The following is a 27,491-nucleotide window of genomic DNA, read 5'->3' on the forward strand; positions in this document are numbered from 1 at the left end:
AACATAGAAACATAAAGATATGATGGCAGATAAAGGCCAAATGACCCATCCAGTCTGCCCATCCTCCATAACCCTTAACTCTTCCTTTTCCTAAGGGATCCCACATGCTTGTCCCATGTTGTCTTAAACTCTGACTCAGTCCTCGTCACCACAACCTCCACCAGGAGGCTATTCCACACTTCCACCACCCTTTCCATAAATGAATAAACTTTTCTATTTAAGAGACAAGGAATGGGATTGGGACTTGATATTTTTTTTGTTACATTTGTACCCCGCGCTTTCCCACTCATGGTAGGCTCAATGTAGCTTACATATTGTATACAGGTACTTATTTGTACCTGGGGCAATGGAGGGTTAAGTGACTTGCCCAGAGTCACAAGGAGCTGCCTGTGCCTGAAGTGGGAATCGAACTCAGTTCCTCAGGACCAAAGTCCACCACCCTAACCACTAGGCCACTCCTCCACTCAGTTCCTCAGGACCAAAGTCCACCACCCTAACCACTAGGCCACTCCTCCACTCCATCTTTTTGTGTTTTTTTGCAACTAGGATGGAAAAGACATAGTATATACAGGTACTTATTTGTACCTGGAGCAATGGAAGGTTAAGTGATTTGCCCAGAGTCACAAGAAGCTGCAGTGGGAATCGAACCCAGTTCCCCAGGATCAAAGTCTGCAGCACTAACCACTAGGCTACTCCTCCATGTGGAGTAAAAACCTTGTCATGAAAGGGAATAGAAACCACTACAAAGGTGGTTACTGTGAAAAACTCTGTCACTTTGATGAAGCTTTGAATGGGGAATTATTGTTACATTTGTACCCCGCGCTTTCCCACTCATGGCAGACTCAATGCAGCTCACATAGGGCAAATGGAGGATTAAGTGACTTGCCCAAAGTCACAAGGAGCTGCCTGTTCCTGAAGTGGGAATTGAACTCAGTTCCCCAGGACCAAAGTCCACTACCCTAACCACTAGGCCACTCCTCCAAGAAAAAAAACTCTAAGAACATAAGAATAGCCATACTGGGTCAGACCAATGGTCTATCTAGCCCAGTATCCTGTTTCCAACAGTGGCCAATCCAGGTCACAAGTACCTGGCAGAAACCCAAATAGTAGCAACATTCCATGCTACCAATCCAAGAAGTGGCTTATCCATGTCTGTCTCAATAGCAGACTATGGACGTTTCCTGAAGGAACTGGTCCAAACCTATTTTAAACCCAGATAGCTAACGCTGTTACCACATCCTCCGGCAACAAGTTCCAGGGTATAACTATTCTTTGAGTGAAAAAATATTTCCACCTACTTGTTTTAAAAGTAGTTCCATATAACTTCATTGAGTGTCCCCTGGTCTTTGTCATTTTTGAAAGAATGAAAAATCAATTCACTTCTACTCATTCTACACCACTCAGGATTTTGTAGACCTCAATAATAAAATAATAAAGCTTTACTTATAACCCGCTATATCTATAAAAGTTGGGAACAAGCCACATACAACATACCATAAAACATAACAATTGTCACCACGCCTCTCTCTGGGACCGAGGTCGCCTCCTGCTCTGCCCTGTACAACTTCGAAATCAAATTCAACACTCCTGGCTTGGTGAGATTTTCTTCAATAACTCCAAAATATGGTCCATTTCCCAACACAAACAGTTTATAAGCGCTGTAATTCTTCCTTTAAAAGGGGCTTTCAAATTACAGCTTCTCCTTTATAGCTCCGTACAGTCTTTCGGAATCTGGAGCCAAAAGACACGGACTCTCTCTAGGCACTGCCTAGGGCAGCACCCTGCAAGTAACTAAACCTCCTCTCCCTTTCCCAGTCTCCTGTGTCTAACTTGTTTTTCAGTTTTAGTACTTGAGGTAAGTTCACCCCCTACCAAAGTTCAAAGATTCCCACAGAATGCAGTTCTTCTGTAGATTAAGTCTTTTAAATAACACAGTTCCCTGTATCAAGCTCAAACCTTTTCCTTCACCTCTCATACATACAGTGGCTGAAGGGACCCCCCTCCCTCTATCAGCCTTTAACACCTGGATTCCACCCACTTGGGTCAGATTTGAGCCACACAACACGAATACCAGCTGCAAGCACCGCTTCTGCAGTGAGCTTCACCGGGACTCCCCTGTTCAGACGCCCAGAGTTTCTGCTGTCAAGCACTCCTCCACTTCCCACCCAGGCTAGAAAATAGGGCTGTTATAAACCCTTTCAGCCTTTTTCCCTGTACCTGGGTCAGTGCAGAGATATCCATGAGTTCAACACCGGCTTCCACTACCCCTTGGGACATCTCCACTCCTGCCTCTGGTTGCCAGTCCATCAGCTGTTCTCCCTGTATATTCCCCAGCTGATTATCCTCTCTGAACCAGTCCCCACCCTCCTTACCTGGAGCCTGGGACCTGTAGTTCTTACTCTCCTCCTTAATAGGATCTGGAGTTTTATGCAGAGGCTTTTGGGAACTGTAGTCTTCCTCCATCTCAGAGGAAATAAGATGCTTGTATCTCTGAGAAGGGGTAGGCCATCTACTCCGAGGAACCTGGGACTTGTAGTTTAAGTTTTCACGGGGAAATCTCCCCTTCCTGCTCTTTTCCCTGGCAACTTCCTCACCTATTATCCAGGAATCCTCACACAATAAAATTTATTTATTTCTTCAAAAGAGGCCTAACATTTTTAGCCTTTCCTCATATGGGAGGAGTTCCATCCCCTTTATCATTTTAGTTGCTCTTCTTTGAATCTTTTCTAATACCACTATACCTTTTTTGAGATACGGTGACCAGAACTGAACAATACTCAAGGTGAGGTTGCAACATGGAGCATTACAGGGGCATTATAATATTCTTACTTTGCATCCTTTTCCTAATAATTCCTAGTATCCTGTTCGCTTTTTTGGCCACCGCCACACACTGGGCAGAAGATTTCAATATATTATCTACAATGACACCTAGATCTTTTTCTTGAGTGCTGACGCCTAAGGTGAACACCAGTATCAGGTAACTATGATTCGGATTATTCTTCCCAATGTGCATTACTTTGCATTTGTCCACATTAAATTTCGTCTGCCATTTGGATGACCAGTCTTCCAGTTTCCTAAGGTTTTCCTGTAATTTTTCACAATCCACATGCATTTTGACAACTTTGAATAGTTTTGTGTCATCTGCAAATTTAATCACCTCACTCGTTATTTATACATGATCTGCAAATTGGAACATGTTAAATAGCACCAGTCCCAGTACAGATCCCTGCAACACTCCAATATTCAGCCGCCTTTATTCAGATAAAAGGCCATTTAACCCTACCCTCTGTTTCCTGTCAAATAACCAATCCCTAATCCACAGAAGGACAATGCCACCTATCTCATGACTTCTTACTTTTCTCAGGAGTCTCTGATGAGGAACTTTTGTCAAAAACTTTCTGAAAATCAATATACACAACATCAACTGGTTCACCATTATCCATATGTTTATTCACGCCTTCAAAGAAATTAAGCAAACGGGTGAGGTAAGGCTTCCTTTGGCTGACTTTGTCCCTTTAAGCCATGTTTGTCTATCCAGCTTATTTTTGAAAGAGATCGCCAGCCATCTTCCGACACAAATCGGGAGATGGCCGGCGATCTTCTGAAGTCAGCCAAATCGGTATAATCGAAAGCCGATTTTGGCCGGCTCCAACTGCTTTCCGTCATGGGGCCGGTGAAAGTTCAAGGGGGCGTGTCGGCACGGTAGCGAAGGCAGGACGTGGGCGTGCATTGAGATGGCCGACTTCGCCCGATCATGGAAAAAAGAAAGTTGGCCTTGATGAGAATTTGGTCCACTTTATTTGGTCCCTTTTTTTTCAGGTCCAAGTCCCAAAAAAGTGCCCCAACTGACCAGATGACCACCGGAGGGAATCGGGGATAACTCCCCTGACTCTCCCAGTGGTCACTAACCCCCTCCCACCCTAAAAAAAACAACTTTAAAAACTTTTTTTGCCAGCCTCAAATGTCATACTCAGGTCCATCGCAGCAGTATACAGGTCCCTGGAGCAGTTGTGGTGGCTGCAGTGGAATTCAGGCAGGCAGCTCAGGCCCATACCCCCCCCCCCAACCTGTTACACTTGTAGTGGAAAATGGGAGCCCTCCAAAACCCACCCGAAACCCACTGTACCCACATGTAGGTGCCCCCCTTCACCCCTTAGGGCTATGGTAGTGGTGTATAGTTGTGGGGATTGGATTTTGGGGGGGCTCAGCACCCAAGGTAAGGGAGCTATGCACCTGGGAGCTATTTTTATTTTATTTTTTTTTACTTTTTAGAAGTGCCCCCTAGGGAGCCCGGTTGATGTCCTGGCATGTGAGGGGGACCAGTGCACTACAAATGCTGGCTCCTCCCATGACCAAATGCCTTGGATTTGGCCGGGTTTGAGATGGCTGCCATTAGTTACCATTATCGCTGAAAACCGATGCCGGCCATCTCAAACCCGGCCCCAACCGTATTATCGAAAAATGATGGCCGGCCATCTTTTTCGAAAATACGGTTGGCTCCGCCCCTTCGCGGCACCGTCCTTGGAGATTATGCCCCTCTATGTGTTCCATAATTTTATTCTTTATAATAGTTTCCACTATTTTGCCAGCACTGAAGACAGGCTTACTGGTCTGTAATTTCCCAGATCACCCTGGAACTCTTTTTAAAAAATCAGCATAACATTGGCCACTCTCCAATCTTCAGGAGGATGAGAGAGGAGAACTATAATTTGTAACCCTCTCTGATAATATCCAACATCCATCAGTCTGACGTAATCTTGGTCCACTCTTCAGAAAAGGTCAAAAGATGGCCCCTGACCAGAGGGATGAAAGGGTGAACCTGTAGCCCATCAATGTAAAGGGCAGGAGGCTGGAGAGAACCCCGGGCAGAAAATGAAGATACATACCTGTAGCAGATATTCTCCGAGGACAGCAGGCTGATTGTTCTCACGAATGGGTGACGTCCATGGCAGCCCCCGAGATCGGAAATCTCTCTAGCAACAAAAGTTTGCTAGAGCCTTCGATCGCGCGCAGGCACGGCCATCAGCTTCCTGCCTGTTGCGCGAGAGTCCAGTCAGTTTGATAACAAACAAAGAAAAGGAAAGACAACTCCAAAGGGGAGGCGGGCTGGTATGTGAGAACAATCAGCCTGCTGTCCTCGGAGAATACCTGCTACAGGTATGTATCTTCATTTTCTCCGAGGACAAGCAGGCTGCTTGTTCTCACAAATGGGGTATCCCTAGCCCCCAGGCTCACTCAAAACACAAAGAAAGGTCAATTGGGCCTTGCAACGGCGAGGACATAACAAGGATTGACCTACGAAGAAAACAACTAACTGAGAGTGCAGCCTGGAACAGAACAAAAATGGGCCTGGAGGGTGGAGTTGGATTCTAAACCCCGAACAGATTCTGCAGCACCAACTGCCCAAACAGACTGTCGCGTCGGGTATCCTGCTGAAGGCAGTAGTGAGATGTTAAGGTGTGGACCGAAGACCACGTCGCAGCCTTGCAAATCTCTTCAATAGTGGCTGACTTAAAGTAGGCCAGCGACGCTGCCATGGCTCTAATACTATGAGCCGTGACATGACCCTCAAGAGTCAGCCCAGCTTGGGCTAAGTGAAGGAAATGCAATCTGCTAGCCAATTTGAAATGGTGCGTTTCCCGACAGCAACTTCCCTTCTGTTGGGGTCGAAAGAAACAAACATTTGAGCGGACTGTCTGAAGGGGCTTGTCCGCTCCACAAAAAAAAGAGAATAATAATGCTCTGTTGCAATCCAATGTATGCAACTGACGTTCAGCAGGGCGGGTATGAGGATGGGGAAAAAATGTTGGCAAGACAATTGACTGGTTCAGATGGAACTCCGACACCACCTTTGGCAAGAACTTAGGGTGAGTGCGGAGGACTACTCTGTTATGATGAAATTTAGTATAAGGAGCCTGGGCTACCAAGGCTTGAAGCTCACTGACTCTACGAGCTGAAGTAACAGCCACCAAGAAAATGACCTTCCAGGTCAAATACTTCAGATGGCAGGAATTCAGTGGCTCAAAAGGAGGCTTCATCAGCTGGGTGAGAACGACGTTGAGATCCCATGACACTGGCGGAGGTTTGACAGGGGGCTTTAACAAAAGGAAACCTCTCATGAAGCGAACAACTAAAGGCTGTCCAGAGATAGGTTTACCCTCTACACGTGGATGATAAGCACTAATTGCACTAAGGTGAACCCTTACGGAGTTGGTCTTTAGACCAGACTGACAAGTGTAGAAGGTATTCAAGCAGGGTCTGTGTAGGACAAGAGCGAGGATGTAAGGCCTTGCTGTCACACCAGACGGCAAACCTCCTCCATTTGAAAGAATAATTCCTCTTAGTGGAATCTTTCCTTGAAGCAAACAAAACTCGGGAGACACCCTCAAAAAGACCCGAGGAGGTGAACTCTAGGCCCTCAACATCCACGCCGAGAGAAGTTGGGATGGCCACCGGTGCTTCAGCCACCGAGGATCTTGAGATAAAGGCTGAGAAGGCAGAAACCTGACAACCTCACACAGCGCCCATCATTACTGCAGAGGAGAACTACCTCAGAAACATCCTTACACAGAGTGCTCACGCTGCTGCTCCGCTCCTGGAAGCGGGAACAGCTTAACAAAGATTATTGCAGCAGAGAAACAAAGTAAAAGTAAAACTACTAAGAAACCTGGCATCAAACAAATATTTAAAGCGGTACTCACTCCTACCTAGGAGTTGCAACAACCATTTCTCTGTAAGAAAAGAGCTGGCTTCAGTATAATTTGACCCCCTCCAATTATTCAGCCACTCACTGCAGAAAAACTGTGTGCTTGGAAGGCAATTGCCCCTTGTGCTTACGGAGAGCTTTATCAGGGTTTGGGGGGGGGGGGGGGGGGAGTTGGTGAGAAAGGAGAATCTCATGGCTGGAGGGGGGAGGGACCTGGTACCACTAGGCATACTCCCTATATAAGCACCAGCATCAGCCCAATTACTCCCAGGCTCAACTGAAGCAGCAACCTGGGACAGGAGCCACTGCCTCAGATGATACCAGGAGCTGCTGAGAGACTATCTACGGACTGCTGAGATACTGAATGACCAGGCTGTTTACTATCCTATATCAGAGTTCAGTATATCCTCTATCTCCACCTGCTGGTAGAAAGTCATAACCTACTTGTCTCTGGATTCATATGCTTGATAAGGAAAACAGGTTTTACATGTGATTAAAGCTTTATAAAATTACCCCCTAAAGGACAGAAAAAAAAACTGGGCTTCCACCAATGTGCAAATGGGCCCCGATGCTCAAAACTCCAGCACTATTCTGAATAGCATAGTAAAAATACCACCGGAACAGTGCAGAAGACCACCACCTTAATGCTCAACTCTAATGAGATGCAAATATAGGCATGCTCATAGCGATGAACATTAGGGAGTTCTGCAGGAGGATTGTGCTTGGCGCATATGCAAAAGAGTTCCGCAGTAAGCTCAACTCCTGTAAATGTACACCTGGTAAAACCCGAATGTTTAGCATATATTGGCATCTATTTTCTGCAACCTAAATATAAGCTTTCTTTAAAAAAAAATTTAGCACTGATGTTTTAAATTTAGGTACTCAGGAGCTTAGCCTAGAATGGGTGGCAGAGCTGGTGGTTGGGAGGCGGGGCTAGTGCTGGGCAGACATATACGGTCTGTGCTGGGGCTGGTGGTTGGGAGGCGGGGCTGGTGCTGGGCAGACTTATACGGTCTGTGCCGGGGCTGGTGGTTGGGCGGCGGGGATAGTGCTGGGCAGACTTATACGGTCTGTGCCTGAGCCGGTGGTGGGAGGCGGGGATAGTGCTGGGCAGACTTATACGGTCTGTGCCAGAGCTAGTGGTGGGAGGCGGGACTAGTGCTGGGCAGACTTATACGGTCTGTGCCGGGGCTGGTGGTTGGGCGGCGGGGATAGTGCTAGGCAGACTTATACGGTCTGTGCCAGAGCCGGTGGTGGGAAGCAGGGATAGTGCTGGGCAGACTTATAGGGTCTGTGCCAGAGCTGGTGGTTGGGAGGCGGGGTTGGTGGTTGGGAGGCGGGGATAGGGCTGGCCAGACTTATACAGTCTGTGCACTGAAGAGGACAGTACAAATAAAAAAAGTAGCACATATGAATTTATCTTCTTGGGCAGACTTGGGCAGGTCTTTTTCTGCCGTCATCTACTATGTTACTATGTACAGGAAACAGATGCCAATGTGTGCTTTTGCTTGGGTCTGCTGTTTCTCATGACCAGCGCTTAAGGGCTTGTATGGGCTTCCTTCTGCTTCCTATCAAAACCAGCAGATTTTGCAGAAAGAATCATGAGAAATCTTCTCCTCCAACACCCTAATGCATGCTCTGACCTGGCGTTATTTTTTGCAGTGGTAAGGCAGTTTTGGTTCGGGTGCTCTTTTCTGAGCATTGGAAGGCATATAAAATGACTTCATTAACATGAGCTTGACTACATTAGCATGCTACTTGCATTGTTCATCTACATGCTCATTTGTTCCTGCGCTCCAAGCCTCTGACCATTCTGTGCAGGTAAATGTGGGCACTAATATGGCACTAGTGGCCTCTAGTGCCCGCGTTTACTTTTGAGCATCGGGGCCAGGGTACTCTACTTTTGCATTGAGATGCATCCATAAGGGGTCATTTTAAAAGTCATGGACATGTATAAATCAGAATTTAAATGCTAAAATGAAGAAATTAGATCTTATCTGCTAAATTTCTTTCTTTTAGTCCCTCCAGACTGGTCCAGACGCTTGGGTTATTCACTCATACCAACAGAGTGAGAACCTTTGAAGTCTGAGAGAGCTATAACTGTCCTATGCAGTCATCAGCTAATCAGTATTTCTCTAACAAAGCCAGATGAACCCAGCCCCAAAACCCCTTCTCCCTTTATTGACCATTGCACGTTTTTCCATTAACTGAACAGGAACCAAGGGGAAATCCCCCTTTTCCTTCTTATTCTCTTTTTTTGTTTTCAACATATGGAAACAAATGACAACAAAGAAACAAAAATAAAAAATGTCAGAACACTCATTACTCTTGAAACTGCAGCAAACATTCTGTATCCTTCTGCTCCAATTTGTCAAATAGGACTAGCCTCTCCCCTACCTTGCTCCCCCCACCCCCCAAATACAGTGGGTTCAGGACTAGTCTGGGGGGACTAAAGGGCATCCGCCAGAAAGGAGGTTCCATCTCAATCTTAGACAATTCCAGATCCTTAAGGCTAAGAAATGTCGCTGATCGGACATCATCGGACAACATGGCAGCTTAGCTTCATAGCTCCTCTCCCAGCACCCGATTAAAAAGCTAAATAGCTGTCGCTAACGGGAAAAAAAGGTGGCAAAGGCGAACTGATTTCTTCCTTAAACAGCAGTAGTCATGAGTAAAGCTCGGAAAAAAGATGTAGAGAGGCAGGAGAGAAGCATGGCGGGCAGGGCCACTAAACGCCACGAGTCTACAGGGTGGGCCTCTCCATCGGACTCCGATTCCGCCTTGTCCCTGGCTGAGACACGCATTTCCCCCTCAAAAAAGGGCATTTCCAGTGAGCTCTGAAAATTTCTGTCCAACATCCAGGACGAGATTAAACAATCCAAGGATGAGATTTTGGAGCAAATGGATTCGCTGAGTTTGGATCTCAGAGAACTGGGAGGCAGGGTGGAGGAGACAGAGCTGAAACTCAACGAGCACGTGGAAACTCTGAATAAGCACACCACAACGCTTCGTAGGGGGTATGGGGTGTGCGGGTGGGGGGGCAGGGGACACTGCTTGGTACTAAGGTTTAGGGGTTCTCACTACCAGGATGTAGGGTTTTTGATGTGTAATAAAGACATGCGTTGTTTATATACCATGAGATGAGTACAGATTTAAAGATAATATCTTATAACGTTAGGGGCTTGAATATGCCTCAGAAGAGACAGAAGTTCTATAAGGAACTTAAGCAGCTCAGACCACACTTGGTTCTCTTGCAGGAAACGCATTTGGGGTGAAGACATGAAAAATGTGTCTCTCACTCTAGTTACCCGGTGGCATACTTTGCTTCCGTTGAGGGCTCAAAAAAAGGTGGGGTGGCAATATTGATACACTCCTCGGTGGTGGCACAAGTAATGAATGTTAAGAGGGATCTGGGAGGGCATTTTATATTTTTGCACATTAAAATTGACCAAGTGGATTTTTTTGCGAAGGTCAGGCACTCTTTGGCGGTATTTGCCCTGGGTTCTCTAATATTGCGGAGCAACTTTAATGCCGTGGTGAACCCTGGTCTAGACTGAACAGGAGCCACCAGAACTGAGGGGAAAAAGGAGGCGCTAGCACTGGAATCCTTAGCTTACTCCATGGGCACAGTGGACTTGTGGAGATTGACACATATGAAGGATAGAGACTACACATTTTATTCACCAGTGCATCACTCATATTCTCGTATTGACTATATATTTTTAGATATTGCACTGGTGGAGAGGGGACTGGAGGCGGGGATAGGCAACATGACACTTTCGGACCATGCCCCAGTTTGGGTCTCCTTGCCAAGTATAAGGGTAGAAACAAAGGATAAGAAATGGATGCTAAATGCTAGCGTTTTGCAGGAAGGGGAGGTGGTAGAGGGCTATAGAAAAACGTTAAACGAATACTTATTTATTTATTTTCTGCATTTATATCCCACATTTTCCCACCTCTTTGCAGGCTAAATGTGGCTTACAAATACCGTAGTGGTGATCGCCATTTCCGGAATAAGAAATACAGAAGAATGTTCCAATCAGAGTAAATAGAGTACACAGTAATTTAGAATAAAATCGGTAATCAATACATTTCAGGTGCTGAAATCAAGGGTAGTGAAAAGCGTTCAATAATGACAATGTGATAAAGTAACCAAAATATGCATAATTCAATGTTAAGTAATTCTGGTACAGTTCTGATGTCCTGTTTTTTAAGAAGGGTCCTTTTGCTAAGTCTCTCTGAACAGATTAGTCTTTAATAGTTTCCAGAAGGCTGCCAAATCGTGTGTTGTTTTTATGGCATTCGGCAATGCATTCCAAAGTTGCGTACAAATGTAGGAGAAACTAGACGCATATATTGATTTAAATTTATGTCCTCTGCAATTGAGATAATGGAGATTCAAGAAAGTACGTGACAAACTTTTTGTATTCCTTGCTGGTAAATTGACACGGTCAAACATGTATGTCGGGGCCTCACCATGAATAATTTTGTGGACCAGGGTACAGATTTTGAATTCAATTCGATCTTTTAATGGTAGACAGTGTAATTTTTCTGTGAGGGGTTTGGCACTTTCATATTTCGCCTTTCCAAATATGAGTCTGGCTGCAGTGTTTTGGGCTGTCTGAAGTCTCTTAATGATTTGTGCTTTACATCCAGCATAAATGGAATTGCAATAGTCCAAATGGCTTAACACCACTGACTGTACCAGGTTGCGAAAAACCTCCCTTGTGAAGAAAGGTTTAACTCTTTTAAGTTTCCACATTGCATGGAACATTTTCTTACATTTTTTGCATGGCTTCCTAGGGTAAGATTTTGATCAATTGTGACTCCTAGGAGTTTCAAGGTATCTGAGACAGGAAGAACGTGGTTTGGAGTGTTAATATTAGCATAACTGACCTTGTTATATTGCGATGAAAGGATAAGGCATTGAGTCTTATCAGCATTCAGCTTTAGTTGGAATGCATTGGCCCATGAATTCATTATTTGGAAGCTATGATTGATTTTCTTTGTGATTTCTGTTAAATCATTTCTGAACGGGATATATATTGTGACATCATCAGCATAGATGTAAGGATTGAGTCCTTGATTGGATAATGATTCTGCCAGTGGTGTCATCATTAAGTTGAAGAGAGTCGGTGAAAGCGGCGATCCCTGAGGCACTCCACATAAGATGTAATAGAATTTGAAAGCACTTGGTCATTTCTAGTGGTTAATCTTGATTCGGGGCCATCAATCAGCACAGTGTGGGATGCTATGAAGGCGGTATCCAGGGGCTATTTCTTGCAATTAGCCAACAAATGCTCCAAGGCCCGTAAGGCACAGATAGCAAGTTGTTTGGAAAGAATTTGTTTGCTGGAGGTCCAACATAAGGCCAGTGGGTCCGCTCAGGTCTTGCAAGAGCTGAGGGGGCAGAGAATGTTGCTTGATTCTATTTACTCAGAACAGCTTAGTTTGTTGCAGGCGAAAAACAGGGTGGCCTCCTATGAGTTTTGCTAATAAGGCTGGACGCCTCCTGGCTACACAGCTGCGTAGGCAAAAAGCTGACCGCTCGATCCTGAAGGTGCGTGATACCAAGGGAGGTGAATTACGTAAATCAGAGCAAATACGCAAACGATTTGGGGAATTTTATCAAGCACTATATGCACAGGAGATTAGCCTAGCCTTGGATTCTGTAGAGCAATACCTGATAGCGAACTCTCTTCCTTGACCCAACAACAACAGGCAATGCTGGATAAGCCGGTTACCCCTGTGGAAATACAGGAGGCCATTAGAGGTCTGCCTTCTTGTAAATCACCTGGGCTAGATTATTTATTTTTTATTTTATTGCATTTGTATCCCACATTTTCCCACCTATTTGCAGGCTCAATGAGGCTTACATAGTTTTAATAGCATTGTCATTTCAGGATATCAGATACAGTTAGTATTATGTAAAGATTACGTAGGGAAGAGAGAGGAAAGAAGGGATTGATTAGGGTAGTTATAGAAGGTGGACTTTCATAACTGAGTAGGTTGGTGGGGTGGTTTAGTGAGGTCATCGATTATTGGTTCTCATTGTAGGTTTTGCTGAAGAAGTGTGTCTTCAGAGGTTTGCGAAAGGTGGTTATTTTGTTGATTGTTTTCAGGTCTGTAGGTAATGCATTCCATAGCTGTGTGCTCCCAAACATGTGTGGGATAAGCATAAAGGAATCCTGTGCCGAAGGAATGGATCCTCAGGAGCTTAGTCAAGATCAGGAGGTGGGGCTGGTGGTTGGGAGGCGGGGATAGTGCTGGGCAGACTTATACGGTCTGTGCCAGAGCCGGTGGTGGGAAGCGGGACTGGTGGTTGGGAGGCGGGGATAGTGCTGGGCAGACTTGTACGGTCTGTGCCAAAGCCGGTGGTTGGGAGGCAGGGCTGGTGGTTGGGAGGCGAGGATAGTGCTGGGCAGACTTATACGGTCTGTGCCAGAGCCGGTGGTTGGGAGGCGGGGCTGGTGGTTGGGAGGCGGGGATAGTGCTGGGCAGACTTATACGGTCTGTGCCCTGAAGAGCACAGGTACAAATCAAAGTAGGGTATACACAAAAAGTAGCAAATATGAGTTATCTTGTTGGGCAGACTGGATGGACCGTGCAGGTCTTTTTCTGCCATCATCTACTATGTTACTCCTGTAAGAGAAGGTAGTGGCATGCACCAGCTTGTATTTTAGTCCTTTACAGCTGGGGGGGCGTAGGTTGAGAAATTTGCGGGATGATCTTGTGGCGTTTCTGGGAGGTAGGTCCATGAGGTTTAGCATGTATATTGGGGCATCTGCGTGAATGATTTTGTGTACAATCGTGCAGATCTTGAATGCAATTCGTTCCTTGAGTGGGAGCCAGTGGAGTTTCTCTCTTAAGGGTTTTGCACTTTCATATTTGGTTTTTCCAAATATGAGTCTGGCGGCAGTGTTCTGGGCAGTTTGAATTTTTTTGATAGTCTGTTCTTTACAGCCAGCTTACAGTGCGTTGCAGTAGTCCAGATGATTTATTACCATTGTAGCAGGTACGGAAGATGTGTCTCGGGAAGAACAGTTTTACTCTTTTGAGTTTCCACATGGAGTAGAACATCTTTTTCGTCGTGTTTTTCACGTGGGTATCAAGAGTGAGGTTTCGATCAATGGTGACTCCAAGAATTTTCAAGTTTTGTGAGACAGGAAGAAAACAGTATGGTGTGATTATGGCGGAGACATTTGTTGTGTTATGTTGTGAGGTGAGTACAAGACATTGTGTTTTTTCTGCGTTAAGCTTCAGTTGGAATGCATCTGCCCATGTGTGCATTGTTTGGAGGCTTTGGTTATCTCGTTGGGGATTTCATTTAGATCATGTTTGAACGGGATGTAGATTGTGAAGTCATCTGCATATATGTAGAGGTTGAGGTTTTGGTTGGCTAAAGGTTTGGCTAAAGGTATCATCATTAGGTTGAATAAGGTTGGTGAGAGGGGGGATCCTTGTGGGACTCCACATTCAGGTATCCATGGGGGTGATCTGTCCGCGTTCGTTGTTACTTGGATGGATTTCCCAATGAGTTTTACAAGAGGTTGGCACCCGAGTTGGCTCCACTTATGGTGGATTTGTTTAATCAGGTGGGGAGGGGGGGATCTTTGCCCCTCTCTATGAAGGAGGCCTGGATAGCGGTATTGCCCAAACCAGACAAAGACCGTACTGAATGTGGTTCATACAGGCCTATCTCGGTCTTAAACACTGTTAAAATATTGGCTAAGGTGCTGGCAAGCCATCTAGTGCTGTTGCTCCCGGTTCTCATACATCCTGATCAAGTGGGCTTTATGTCCTATCACAAGTCAATGGATAACATAAGGTGTGTAGTAGATCTTGTGTATTTGGTTAAGAGAGATCAGAGACCAGTCTTCTTAGTCTGGACGCAGAAAAAGCCTTTGATAGGGTTTACTGGCCCTTTATGTATAAGGTTCTGGAGGTCTTGGGGTTCGGGGCGCAGTTTAGGAGGTGGATACAGGCGTTCTACAATTCCCCCAGAGCATGTGTGAGGGTCAATGGGAGCAATTCGGAGCTGTTTACACTGTACAGAGGAACCCGACAGGGATGTCCCTCGTCACCCTTACTATTTGCTATGGTTATGGAACCTTTTGCGTCCAGAGTGCGAATGGATCCGGCTATCTCGAGAGTTAGAATAGGAGATAGAACACACAAGATGGCCCTTTTCGCCAATGATGTTTTGTTGTTTGTGACTCGCCCCTTCTCAACGTTTCCGAGTCTCATACGTATCATATATGAATACTCGGCAGTATCCGGGTTTAAGGTAAATATGGCAAAATCAGAGGCTTTGAATGTAACACTTCCCGTGGAGGTAGATGAATCCATAAGGACATCCTTTTCTTTTCGCTGGGCCAAAAAGCAACTTAGATACTTGGGGGTGAATCTGACCACAGACCTCTCCGAGCTTTTTTCGGCTAATTATAAGGGCCTGGCTAGAAATATTGCGGCAGATCTGGAAAGGTGGGGGGACCTGGCAGTCTCATGGTTTGGTAGAATAGCTATTGTCAAGATGAATGTCATGCCACGTTTGTTATATCTATTTCAGGTGATGCCTGTGATGATGCCCAGGCGATTTATAGCAGCATTACAAGATTGCATAGTGCGCTTCATCTGGACAGGTAAACGTCCACGGCTATCACGTACCCTAACCTCATATGGTACTACAGAGCGGCACAAGGGAAGGCAGCAATTGAATGGTATCAGGACTATCCGGATCGACAGTGGGTACACTTGGAACAATATTCTATGGGTTCGAGGCCACTGGGTGCCCTTATGTGGCTTCCAAGGACTTTTAGATCACTGGGGGAGGGAATATGCGCCCGTGTGTACATGTTACACTTTATTACTTGGACAGTCTATTCCCCAAGAAACAGTGTGTTCTGTCCCATTTTTCACCAATAGCATTTAACCCTCTATTCTTGCCAGGAAGCATGAAGGGGGTCTTCACAAGATGGTATGGGGAGGGTGTGAGAACCTGGGGCCAAATGTTTGAAGCAGATTCTATTCTGTCCTTTACTGCCTTGAAGGCTAGATATCCTGTGGGGTGGGGGGGGGGGGGGGGACAAATTCGTGTATCACCAATTTTCTCATTTCCTTAGGACTTAGGCAGATAGAGTGGTAATGACCCGGGAAAGGCTAGGTTTGGAGGAGATTTGTGAAAAATCCTATTCCTCTTGTGGTCTGATAAGTCGATTATATAAATGTGCTAGTGCACAGTCTCCATGTTATAGTATACATAGGAGAAGCTGGGAGAGGGAGCTGGGTGTAGTCCTGGGTGAAACTGAGTGGGAGAGAATAGAAAGAGCAGTGGTGGGGGTGTCAACCCATGTACCATTGAAGGAGAATGCAGTGAAGGTGCTGTTTAGATGGTATCTCACCCCGGATCGTCTCCAGCGAATATACCCAGCCTCCTCAGGCCTGTGCTGGAGGAAGTGTGGCCAAAGGGGGACAATGGGGCATGTGTGGTGGAGCTGTGTAAAAGTTAGAGCGTTCTGGAAAGTGGTCCATAGTAGGCTGCAGACCTGGGTGGGGTGTCCCGTTTCCTGGGCTCCAGAAGTTTTCCTCTTCTCTGCCAAGGTGGCAGGTCTTACCTCAAGCCAACAGGCACTGGTGAGGCATGCAGTTGGTACAACACGGGTGGTTATTGCATTCTACTGGAAGCAGGTGGGGGTCCCTCCGATCACGAGATGGCCTAATAAATTGAGATATGTGTGTGAAATGGAGAGGCTCATAGCAGAGCGAAAGCAACAGAAGAGTAAATGGCACTCGGTATGGAAATATTTCATTCTTGGTGCTCAAAGTGCTAAGTGTGAGTGATGAGAGTTCGGTATGGATGGGAGTGGCAAGCGGTGTTCCATGGGGTTGGTTGAGGGGGGATGGGGGAGGGTACAGGGAGGGAGATAAATGTATATGTGAAAACTCAAAAAATGTTGAAGTTCAATGAAGTTAATACACGGAAGTTGAAACTGTTGGAAAAGGGTGCACTAGGTGTCTTTGACTGCCTGTATAAATTATGCAATAGTGCCATGTTATCGTTCCTCGTTGAGCTTATTGTTATGTTTTAATGGTCAATAAAGACTTCATACAAAAAAAACAAAAAAAAAGAAATGTCGCTGATCCATCTAACAGCTTTTCGGTCCAACAAAAACACACCCTAGCTATTAGTCCTCTGCAAAATTGGCACATGCAGAGCCAGAGAGGAAATGAGAAAGCTCTGTCTAAGAGCTGCCTCCATCTTGTGATCTTGCAGATCCTTAAATGCAGTTCCTCCTTGGTGATGGTTGTCACCACAGCATCTCTCTTCAGGACCTTCAAGTTATCCCTATCCTCTCCCAGATTCAGATATAAGCTTACCATAGAGCATGCAATCTTCAAAGGCAAACCCAGTGAGTCCCATTCAACCCAGATCACGTCCTGGAGTTCTTGATGCATGGGAAAGCCTTAGCATGCTTTCATATCACCTTCAGCAAAGAATCAATGTTATAGACCTCATCCTCCTTGCTTTCCTCATCAAAACTGAAAGCTGGCGAAACCTGCGTAATGAGTTCTTCCAGCTCATTTCTATTAAAAATGTAGACCACTGAGGGATCCTCCTCTAGAGACAAGTCCTCCAGCCAAGAATCTTCTGCCTGTTGGTCCTGCTCTAAATTCATTTCCCCATCCAGGGCCAGGTCTTAGTCATAGAAAACTGAGCCATCATCCTCCAGGTCATCTGACCATTCAAGCCTCTGCCTTTTGGCTGCACTGAGACATCTCCTGGGGCTGCCCTGACGAACCTCTTTCTTAAACAGAATGCCCTGTACATTGCCAAAATAAAATCCAGAGGAACTCCACCCTTCCAAAGGCCTCTCCAAGGACCCTATCACTTGTCTGCCTTGGGAGACCCTCTATTCCTTGCAGCTACAGTGGCTGTTTTGCCAAGGGGACTGTTTCCAAAACGGCTGCAGCTAGTACCACCACCCTGTCGGAGAAAGATCCTGTACATTGCCAAAATAAAATCTGGACGGAATTTCACTCCTCCAAAGGCCTCCCCAAAGCCCCTATCATTTGTTTGCCTTGGGAGACTATTGCTTCCAGCCACAGTAGCTGTTGTGTCAAGGGGACTGTTTCCAAGATGGCTGCGGCCAGTACCACCACCCTGTCAGAGAAAGATCCAAGATGCATCTGATCCTGGCTGAGCACTTAGCCCTTCAACAGGAACCTCAGATGCTAGGGCTGCTCTCTTCAACCCTCCAGAGAAGCAACAAGGTGCTCCAGAGCAGTCCAACCCTTGGCACCAACATGTGCAGCAGCACTGCAGCTTCTCCGTGCTTACAGCACTCAATCCTGCCAAGGACAGCAAGTCTCCCCCTGCATCCTCCACACACTACCACAGGCCACAGTGAGGCAGAAGGCTGGGCCGCCTGGTGGTAGGACAGAATGACCACTAGAAAGGATAACAATTACTGTGCTGCAGCTCTCCTTTTTTTCCTCTCTTTTCTGTTGCCTCCACAGGCACTCAAGGTTTCCCTTCCTACTTCAAGGAAGGGAAACAGAGGCATACAGCAGCCCTCAACCTGTCCCTGGATCTGGGAGGGCAAGCAATGAGGGAAAGGAGGCTTGTGTTCAGCTTTGGAGGCCGTATCCTACTAAAGATGTAAAAAGACTGGAAGCGGTGCAAAGAAAAGCTACAAAAATGGTTTGGGATTTGCATTGCAAACCGTAGGAGGAGAGACTTGCCGATCTGAACATGTATACCTTGGAGAAAAGAAGAAACAGGGGTGACACAATACAGACATTCAAATATTTTAAAGGTGTTAATCCGCAAACAAACCTTTTTCAGAGATGGGAAGGCGGTAGACTAGAGGACATGAATTGAGGTTGAAGGGGGGCAGACTCAGGAGTAATGTCAGGAAGTATTTTTTCACAGAGAGGGTGGTGGATATGTGGAATGCCCTTCCACTGGAGGTGGTGGAGATGAAAATGGTAATGGAATTCAAACATGCGTGGGATAAACACAAAGGAAGCGTGTATAGAAGGAATGGATCCATGGAATCCTAGTGGAGATTAGGTGGTGATGTCAGTAATTGGGAAGCGAAACCGGTGCTGGGCAGACTTCTACGATCTATGCCCTGATCGTGACTGAATAGATATGGATGGGCTGGAGTGTAAATTTTAAGGGGTTTCGATGTTAGCTTCAGAAGACTTCTATGGTCTGTGCCCTGAGAATGGCAAGGACAAATCAAATTCGGGTATAAAGTATCACATACCATGTAAAATGAGTTTATCTTGTTGGGCAAACTGGACGGACCGTACAGGTCTTTATCTGCTGTCATTTACTATGTTAGATGGTGGCCCCCCACAGATCTCAGTCCCCCTTAATTGGCACCCAAAACCAACAAAAGGGAAAAGGCTTTTTTTTGTTGTTAATAATATGCTAAGGAAGGTTTTGTTTAAAACTGTCTAAACTATATGAGAGTAAAGTATATGCATACAACTTGTATGTACAAAAGTTTACCCAAGCTGTGCGGAGGCGTTCCTGTGGGTGGGGTTGGGGGAACAGTAAGCATCTACACATATACTTTGTAACATTTATGTATAGGAGTATAAAATAATCTGGGTAATTTGTGCTTACTAAACAATAAGTGTAAAAGTTTGAGTAATTTCCAAAGGGAAAGTATGCACATACTTCCCATTCATAACTAGTATAACATGCATACCTGATGCACAAATTATCTGGCCTTTTATAACAAGATTCTGTGAAGAGCAGGTCAATGAATAAACCTTCTTTGAACACATCAGACAGACAATATTTTTCACTTGAATTTATATGATTTTCTAGTAGATAGCTTTCTAGAAGCTAGTAGGATAAATTCCACCTAAAAAAAGTTGGAGAAATGCTAATAATGAGCATTCAACAGTCACACTTTTCATACTAGGAAATGGATGTTCAGGTGGAAAATCCTTCTTTGATCTTCAGTAATCAGGGTAGGAGAGTCTATTAGACAAATCTGGATCTGGCCCAACACAGACAAAAAAAAACCCAAAAACCTAAATTTGATGAGGCCAGGAAAGGGCTATGAGTATTATGGAGGCTCTCTGTGTTTGCACAGTTGGATAACATTACTCATTTGTGTGGCTGCTTTATCCCACCTATCAACACAGAATACTATTGGCAGTGCTGAAGAGAATTTCTAGCACAATGAGAATGGGCTGTAGCCTCACCTGAGCAGCAGGAATAGCAAAGCGACTTCCATAATATGGGCAAGCTTTGGACTCCTTCCCCAACGATACCAGCTGCTCAATATCCTTCACCTCCACTAAAGCTTCATCCCGAAGAAACTGCATTTGCTCATAGGAGTAAAATGGGCATACAGCTCGACTCTTGCGCTGCCGCTTCTTCTCCTCTGGCTCCTCATTCTTCCTCTCTAAGAGTTAACATCAGAGCAAGGAACTATCAGTACTCATTCCCAAGAACATAGAAACCAACTCTATTTATCCACAGAGCTGACTGTGGTTTGGATTAACAAATAATGGGCTCCCAACTCAGACTCAACTCAAATGGAAAGAAGTAGCACAAATCCCCTTCTTTTAGAAGCATCCCCATGAGTAAATAGCAGCATTTACACATGTAAATGGTCAAATACATATAAATGCCATTTTAAAAACTGCCATCTATATGTGGGGATCCATACCATATCAAAATAGGAAAGGGAGCATTAGGCTGACAACCCTAATGTATAGTTTCCATTTTACAAGAAAGAATACACATCACTGGGGAAAAATACAGATATCAGCATTTACCTGCAAAAATGCCTGCTCAAAGATCAGGAATAAAAATCAAGACCAGCTCTGCCACCTGATCTCCTCCTCCCCCTCCCAAAACACCGATCCTCCCGAATATCCAATCCCTCCCCTGGCAACAAGCACTCCTCCAAGCCCTCCCCTGGCAGCATTACACTCCAACTTCCCAGACTCCCCTAACTCCACCACCCACCTCTGATCCAAACCCCAGCCTTACCAGGGGTCCCAAGTGTCTAGTGGAAGAACAAGCCACATCCACTCTCTCCTGCTCTGAAGGCCCTCGGTTCAAAAAAGGCCACCAGGAGTCAGGCTGCCATATAAGGGCATTCTGCCCGTTTCTGACACCATGAAAGACAGGGACTGAGCTGTTCAATAGGAATGAAAGGAGAATGCAGCTTACTTCTCACTTCTGCTGAATGACTCTTGCCTCCTTGTCAGTGGATGGTGCTCAGTGTGGAGAACTGACAGTGCTAAGGGTGGCTGGGATTATGGCTTCAATGTTTGAAGGTTAGGAAGGTGAGCAGAGGTTTGATCCTGCTAGACTTCTTGTTTGGAATGGTTACCAAAGTATGCAATGTGTATTAGGAGAAAGAAACAATACCATCTTCATACATACTATGTTTGCTCTTCTGCATTTCCATACAACGGTCATTGATTAGCTGCACAGCACCCAGGCGCCGCACCTCCTCGTTCACACACAGGCTCTGTAGGTATAATGGTAAATCTAAGCTGAACTAAACTTATTGCAATGATAAATAGCATATCAATAAACGTTCACTTTCAAACTTTTTTTTTCAACTTAAAAGTGGTGCAGATATACTTGGCTCATTCAAAGACAGGTTATAACATTGTACAATGTTGGGCATATTGAGGTTAATTTTAAAGCTTTTCTACGCGTAAACCATGCTTTACATGCAAAAAAGAGGCTTTATAAAATAGTGTGGCCACATATACAAAGTACATGCATTGAAAGCATGCACTTAGTCTTATGCAATGTGCACATGGGTGGAATGGAAGCAATTGCAATTTATGTATGTAGTTTACAAAACATGTGTCTACACATGCACACCGTTATACCTTCTTCAATTTTTAAAAAGGGTTCCAGAGGTGAGCCAGAAAATTATAGAACAGTTAGCCTGACGTTAGTGCCAGGCAAAATGGTAAAGACTATTATAAAAAATAAAATTACTGAGAAGGTAGGGCTACCCAAACTCCAACAACACCAGATAGACCTGCTAAATCACCCAATTGCGGGGAAAGAATTGCAAGAGACAATACAGGCCTTGACCCTGAGCTCCGCTCCAGGGCCAGACGGCTTTATGGGAGAGTACTATAAATCCCTATCAAAGGCAGGATTAGAGGCGCTTGGCCATTACCTAGAGCAAACAATAGAAGACAACCAATTCCCCCCGCATGCGAACGAAGCCCTGATCACGTTATTACCTAAACCAGGAAGGGAGGGGGTGCAGCTGGGCTCCTACCGTCCCATCTCCCTGATTAACGTAGATGTGAAGATCTTGGCTCGGATACTGGCAACACGCCTGGGACATCTATTGCCGGAGCTCGTCGGAGAGGAACAAGTGGGCTTTGACCGGAATAGACAAGCAGGCAGTAACGTTAGACGCCTCTTGTTAGCAATGGCAAAATGCCAGAAAGAGCAGAGATCAGCAATGCTCCTTTGCTTGGACGCTGAGAAGGCGTTTGACAAGGTGGATTGGGGATACTTGTTCGGACTGCTAAGGTGATTACGACAAAATGAGAAAAATGGTGAAAAAAAGACTGAAAGGAGCAGCTCGCAGAGTAAAAAACTTGCATCAGGCGTGGATGCTGTTTAAAAACACCATCCTGGAGGTTCAGGACAAATATATTCCACGTATTAGAAAAAAGGGAAAAAAGACTAAACGTCAGCCGGCGTGGCTAAACAGTAAGATAAAGGAAATCATTAGAGCCAAAAAACAATCCTTCAGAAAGTGGAGAAGAGAACCAACTGAAAGTAACAGGATAGATCATAAGGAATGCCAAGCCAAATGCAAAGCGGAGATAAGGAGGGCAAAAAAGGACTTTGAGAAGAAATTAGCGTTGGAAGCAAAAATACATAGTAAAAACTTTTTTAGATACATTAAAAGCAGGAAACCGGCCAAAGAGTCGGTTGGGCCGCTGGACGAAAATGGTGTTAAAGGGGCGATCAAGGAGGACAAAGCCGTAGCGGAGAAATTAAATGAATTCTTTGCTTCGGTCTTCACCGAGGAGGATTTGGGGGGGGACACCGGTGCCGGAAAGAATATTTGAAGCGGGGGAGTCGGAGAAACTAAACAAATTCTCTGTAACCTTGGAGGATGTAATGGGTCAGTTCAGCAAGCTGAAGAGTAGTAAATCACCGGGACCTGATGGTATTCATCCCAGAGTATTAATAGAACTAAAAAATGAACTTGCGGAGCTACTGTTAGAAATATGCAATCTGTCCCTAAAATCGAGTGTAATACCGGAAGACTGGAGGGTAGCCAATGTTACTCCGATTTTTAAGAAAGGTTCCAGAGGAGATCCGGGAAATTATAGACCGGTGAGTCTGACGTCGGTGCCGGGCAAGATGGTGGAGGCTATTATTAAGAATAAAATTGCAGAGCATATACAAAAACATGGACTGATGAGACAAAGTCAGCACGGATTTAGTGAAGGGAAGTCTTGCCTCACCAATCTAATGCATTTTTTGAGGGGGTAAGCAAACATGTGGACAATGGGGAGCCGGTTGATATTGTATATCTGGATTTTCAGAAGGCGTTTGACAAAGTGCCGCACGAAAGACTCCTGAAGAAATTGCAGAGTCATGGAATCGGAGGTAGGGTATTATTATGGATTAAGAACTGGTTGAAAGATAGGAAGCAGAGAGTAGGATTGCGTGGCCAGTATTCTCAGTGGAGGAGGGTAGTTAGTGGGGTCCCGCAGGGGTCTGTGCTGGGTCCGTTGCTTTTTAATGTATTTATAAATGACCTAGAGATGGGAATAACTAGTGAGGTAATTAAATTCGCCGATGACACAAAATTATTCAGGGTCGTCAAGTCGCAGGAGGAATGTGAACGATTACAGGAGGACCTTGCGAGACTGGGAGAATGGGCGTGCAAGTGGCAGATGAAGTTCAATGTTGACAAGTGCAAAGTGATGCATGTGGGTAAGAGGAACCCGAATTATAGCTACGTCTTGCAAGGTTCCGCGTTAGGAGTTACGGATCAAGAAAGGGATCTGGGTGTCGTCGTCGATGATACGCTGAAACCTTCTGCTCAGTGTGCTGCTGCGGCTAGGAAAGCGAATAGAATGTTGGGTGTTATTAGGAAGGGTATGGAGTCCAGGTGTGCGGATGTTATAATGCCGTTGTATCGCTCCATGGTGCGACCGCACCTGGAGTATTGTGTTCAGTACTGGTCTCCGTATCTCAAAAAAGATATAGTAGAATTGGAAAAGGTACAGCGAAGGGCGACGAAATGATAGTGGGGATGGGACGACTTTCCTATGAAGAGAGGCTGAGAAGGCTAGGGCTTTTCAGCTTGGAGAAGAGACGGCTGAGGGGAGATATGATAGAAGTGTATAAAATAATGAGTGGAATGGATCGGGTGGATGTGAAGCGACTGTTCACGCTATCCAAAAATACTAGGACTAGAGGGCATGAGTTGAAGCTACAGTGTGGTAAATTTAAAACGAATCGGAGAAAATTTTTCTTCACCCAACGTGTAATTAGACTCTGGAATTCATTACCGGAGAACGTGGTACGGGCGGATATCTTGACGGAGTTTAAAAAGGGGTTAGATAGATTCCTAAAGGACAAGTCCATAGACCGCTATTAAATGGACTTGGAAAAATTCCGCATTTTTAGGTATAACTTGTCTGGAATGTTTTTACGTTTGGGGAGCGTGCCAGGTGCCCTTGACCTGGATTGGCCACTGTCGGTGACAGGATGCTGGGCTAGATGGACCTTTGGTCTTTCCCAGTATGGCACTACTTATGTACTTATGTACTTATGTACGGGAACGCTTTAAAAGCCCTGTACAACACCCCCCCCCCCCGGGCAGCTGTTTTGGTGAATGGGGTGCAGGGAGGGTTTTTTCGGATCTGTCAAGGGACAAGGCAGGGATGCCCGCTTTCTCCCCTCCTATTTGTCCTAGCAGTGGAACCACTGCTCTGGGCCTTGCAGGCAGATGGGGGGGTGAGGGGGGTGTACCTGGAGGGTAGAACGGTTAAAGCCCTAGCATTTGCGGATGATCTGCTTGTGGTGGCCCAGGAACCGGAGCAGTCTGTATCTAGGATCTTGGAGGTGATTCAGGAATTTGGAGCCTTATCGGGTTACAAATTGAACATTCAAAAATCTAGGGCCATAGAGATACTGCCAGGGGACAACATAAAGAGCAGGCTACTGTTGCCTATAGAATGGGAGGAAGAGACAATAAAATACCTGGGAGTTGAAATACACCGTGAACTCCCCCAAGTGTATGCTTGGAATGTGACGAAGCTTTTGAATGACACGAAAATGAGCTTACAAATGTGGCAGAGGCTTCCCTTATCGCTTTTGGGGAGAATAGCCTTATACAATATGGTGATAGTGCCCAGATGGTTGTATGTGTTCCAGACATTGCCATTATACCTGACTAAGACTGATGAGAAAAGGCTTAACAAGATCATACAGGCATTTTTGTGGGCAAAGAAAAAACCCAGAATAGCACTGTTGAATCTCCACTTGCCAGCGGAGTACGGGGGCCTAGGACTTTTGAACTTGCGCTACATGACGATAGCAAGCGGCATGAGACATTTGAACGACTGGTTACGGCGTACACAATACTTCACCCCCTCCCGCCTTGAACGCCAAGAGACTGAAGAGAGACACATCAGCTACTTGTTACATAAGAAAAGCAAGGAGGAGACTAGCTTGTTGGCCTCAGCACAGTTATTGACAGCGGCGCAGGAGGTCTGGTGCTGGCTCTGCCGACATCACCGATTCTCGACTCTGACCACACCATACCTCCCAATTTGTGGCAACCCAGATTCCAACCGGGACAGATTTATGCAGTGTTCGCGCGCTGGAGGGATAAAGGACTGGAGTATGTGCTACATGCGATAGATGAAGAGGGGACGATCAAATCTTGGGCAACGCTCCAGGCCCAATTCGCCCTGAGCCCATCAGACTGGTTTCATTATTACCAATTACAACACTATATACCGAGTCTTCCCCAAGAAGCATTGATAGAGGATGTGCAGGAGGAGCTGGGTTCAGCCCTCTCATTAGGAGCACAGCAAAAAGTCCCGCTAATGTACTATCACAGACACCAAAAGGACATGGCGAAAGAGCCAGATTTTGAGAGACTGTCAAATTTGTGGAGCAAAGAACTGGAGACTAAAATAACTCATACGAGAACATCTACTTGGCTACTGTAGGAACACAGACCAAGCAAACTATTGGGAATTACAATTTAAGTTTGTGCTGAGAGCATACATACCTCCCAGACGAGCATTCCACATGGGAATATCGCCGGATGGAGCATGCTCCAAATATGCAGCTGAAGGAGCAACATTGGGTCACATGTTCTGGGGCTGCCCACGAATCAGGAGTTTCTGGATTGGTGTGTCTAGGCAGATAACTGCCATTTGGCCCGTGAGGTGGGTACTAGAAGCTAGACTCCTCTTTGGATGCCCACAGTTGTCCGGACCCCCAGTCAGGGGGAGCCGAGCATTTGTCATGCGCACAGTAATGTTGGCCAAGAAAACAATTTTGCTGGCGTGGCTCTTGGAGGAGGGCCCCACGGTGTCACAATGGAGAGGGCAGATGATCCACTTGCTGCGAACCGAGAGAACAAGTTTGAGAGCTCGACGACCCTCAATTACGCGGACATTTTGGAACTGCTGGACCCCGTTCTGGCTCACACTAACGCCTCAAGCCAGGGGGCAAATAATGAACATGTGACTATGGGTTTAAAGTATCTAGCATAGGGGGTCTGCGAAAAGAGACTGTGGCAGAGAAGGGGCAAGGGCCGGGGGGGGGGGGGGGGGGGGAATGGGGGAGGGAGGGAGGGGGATGGAAATGTAAAAAAGTTACCTGAGAGATAATTACGCTGTTGCAGGCCAAACAATGTGCTGTTATGGTCAGGACATGCTATTTCTAATGTTTGGATTGAGAGGAAGTTAAGCATTGTATGCAAGTGTTTGTTGTGATTTCTCCAAGAAAAATTATTGAAACAACAAAAAAAATAAAATTACTGAGAATATACATAAGCATGAATTAATGAGACAAAGTCAACATGGATTTAGTGAAGGGAAATCTTGCTTCACCATCTATTACATTTCTTTGAAGGGGTGAATAAATATGTAGATAAAGGTGAGCCAGTTGTAATTGTGTATCTGGATTTTCAAAAGACATTTGACAAAGTACCTCATGAACAACTCCTGAGAAAATTAGAAAGTCATGGGATAGGAGGTAGTGTCCTATTGTGGATTAAAAACTGGTTAAAAGTCCTCTCAGCACCGCAGGACTATTACACTGAGAGATGGGAGGAGGCACTTCAGACTAGATTTCCTTCGGGTTGGTGGGCGGGTAGTTATAGACATCTGCTAAAGCCCTCCATCGCTCAAGCCTCGATTGAAAACGGGTATAAAATACTATATTGGTGGTATTACACACCAGATAGGTTACATAAAATCTACCCCCAGATCCCAGCAGATTGTTGGAGGGAATGTGGAGGGCGTGGAACCTTCCTACATATCTGGTAGGAGTGCCCAAAAGTAGACATATTGGACCCAGATAACAGAACTGGTGAGAAAGGTGGTACAGGTGGAATATCCCCATCAGGCAGAAATATGCTTATTACACTCAAGGCCCCCGAGAAGCCGGAAGTACGGCCAAAAGTTGGCGATCCAATTCTTGGTGGCGGCAAAGATGGCACTGGCGAAGGCCTGGAAAAAAGTAGCAACACCCACCATTAAGGAGGTGTTGGTTAGAGCT

General features: G+C 45.6%; 1 protein-coding gene across 1 annotated transcript in view; it reads right to left on the minus strand.

The window, feature by feature from the left end:
- LOC115477495 (putative ATP-dependent RNA helicase DDX11-like protein 8) overlaps positions 1–27,491 on the minus strand; it is a 348,371-nt gene that overhangs the window by 172,892 nt on the left and 147,988 nt on the right. The window contains 2 exon segments of the mRNA XM_030214406.1: positions 19,934–20,136; positions 21,129–21,216. Coding sequence (XP_030070266.1) covers positions 19,934–20,136; positions 21,129–21,216 — 291 coding nt within the window.

The sequence above is a fragment of the Microcaecilia unicolor genome, chromosome 9 (genome assembly GCF_901765095.1).
Source record: "Microcaecilia unicolor chromosome 9, aMicUni1.1, whole genome shotgun sequence".
NCBI classification, from domain to species: Eukaryota; Metazoa; Chordata; class Amphibia; order Gymnophiona; family Siphonopidae; genus Microcaecilia; species Microcaecilia unicolor.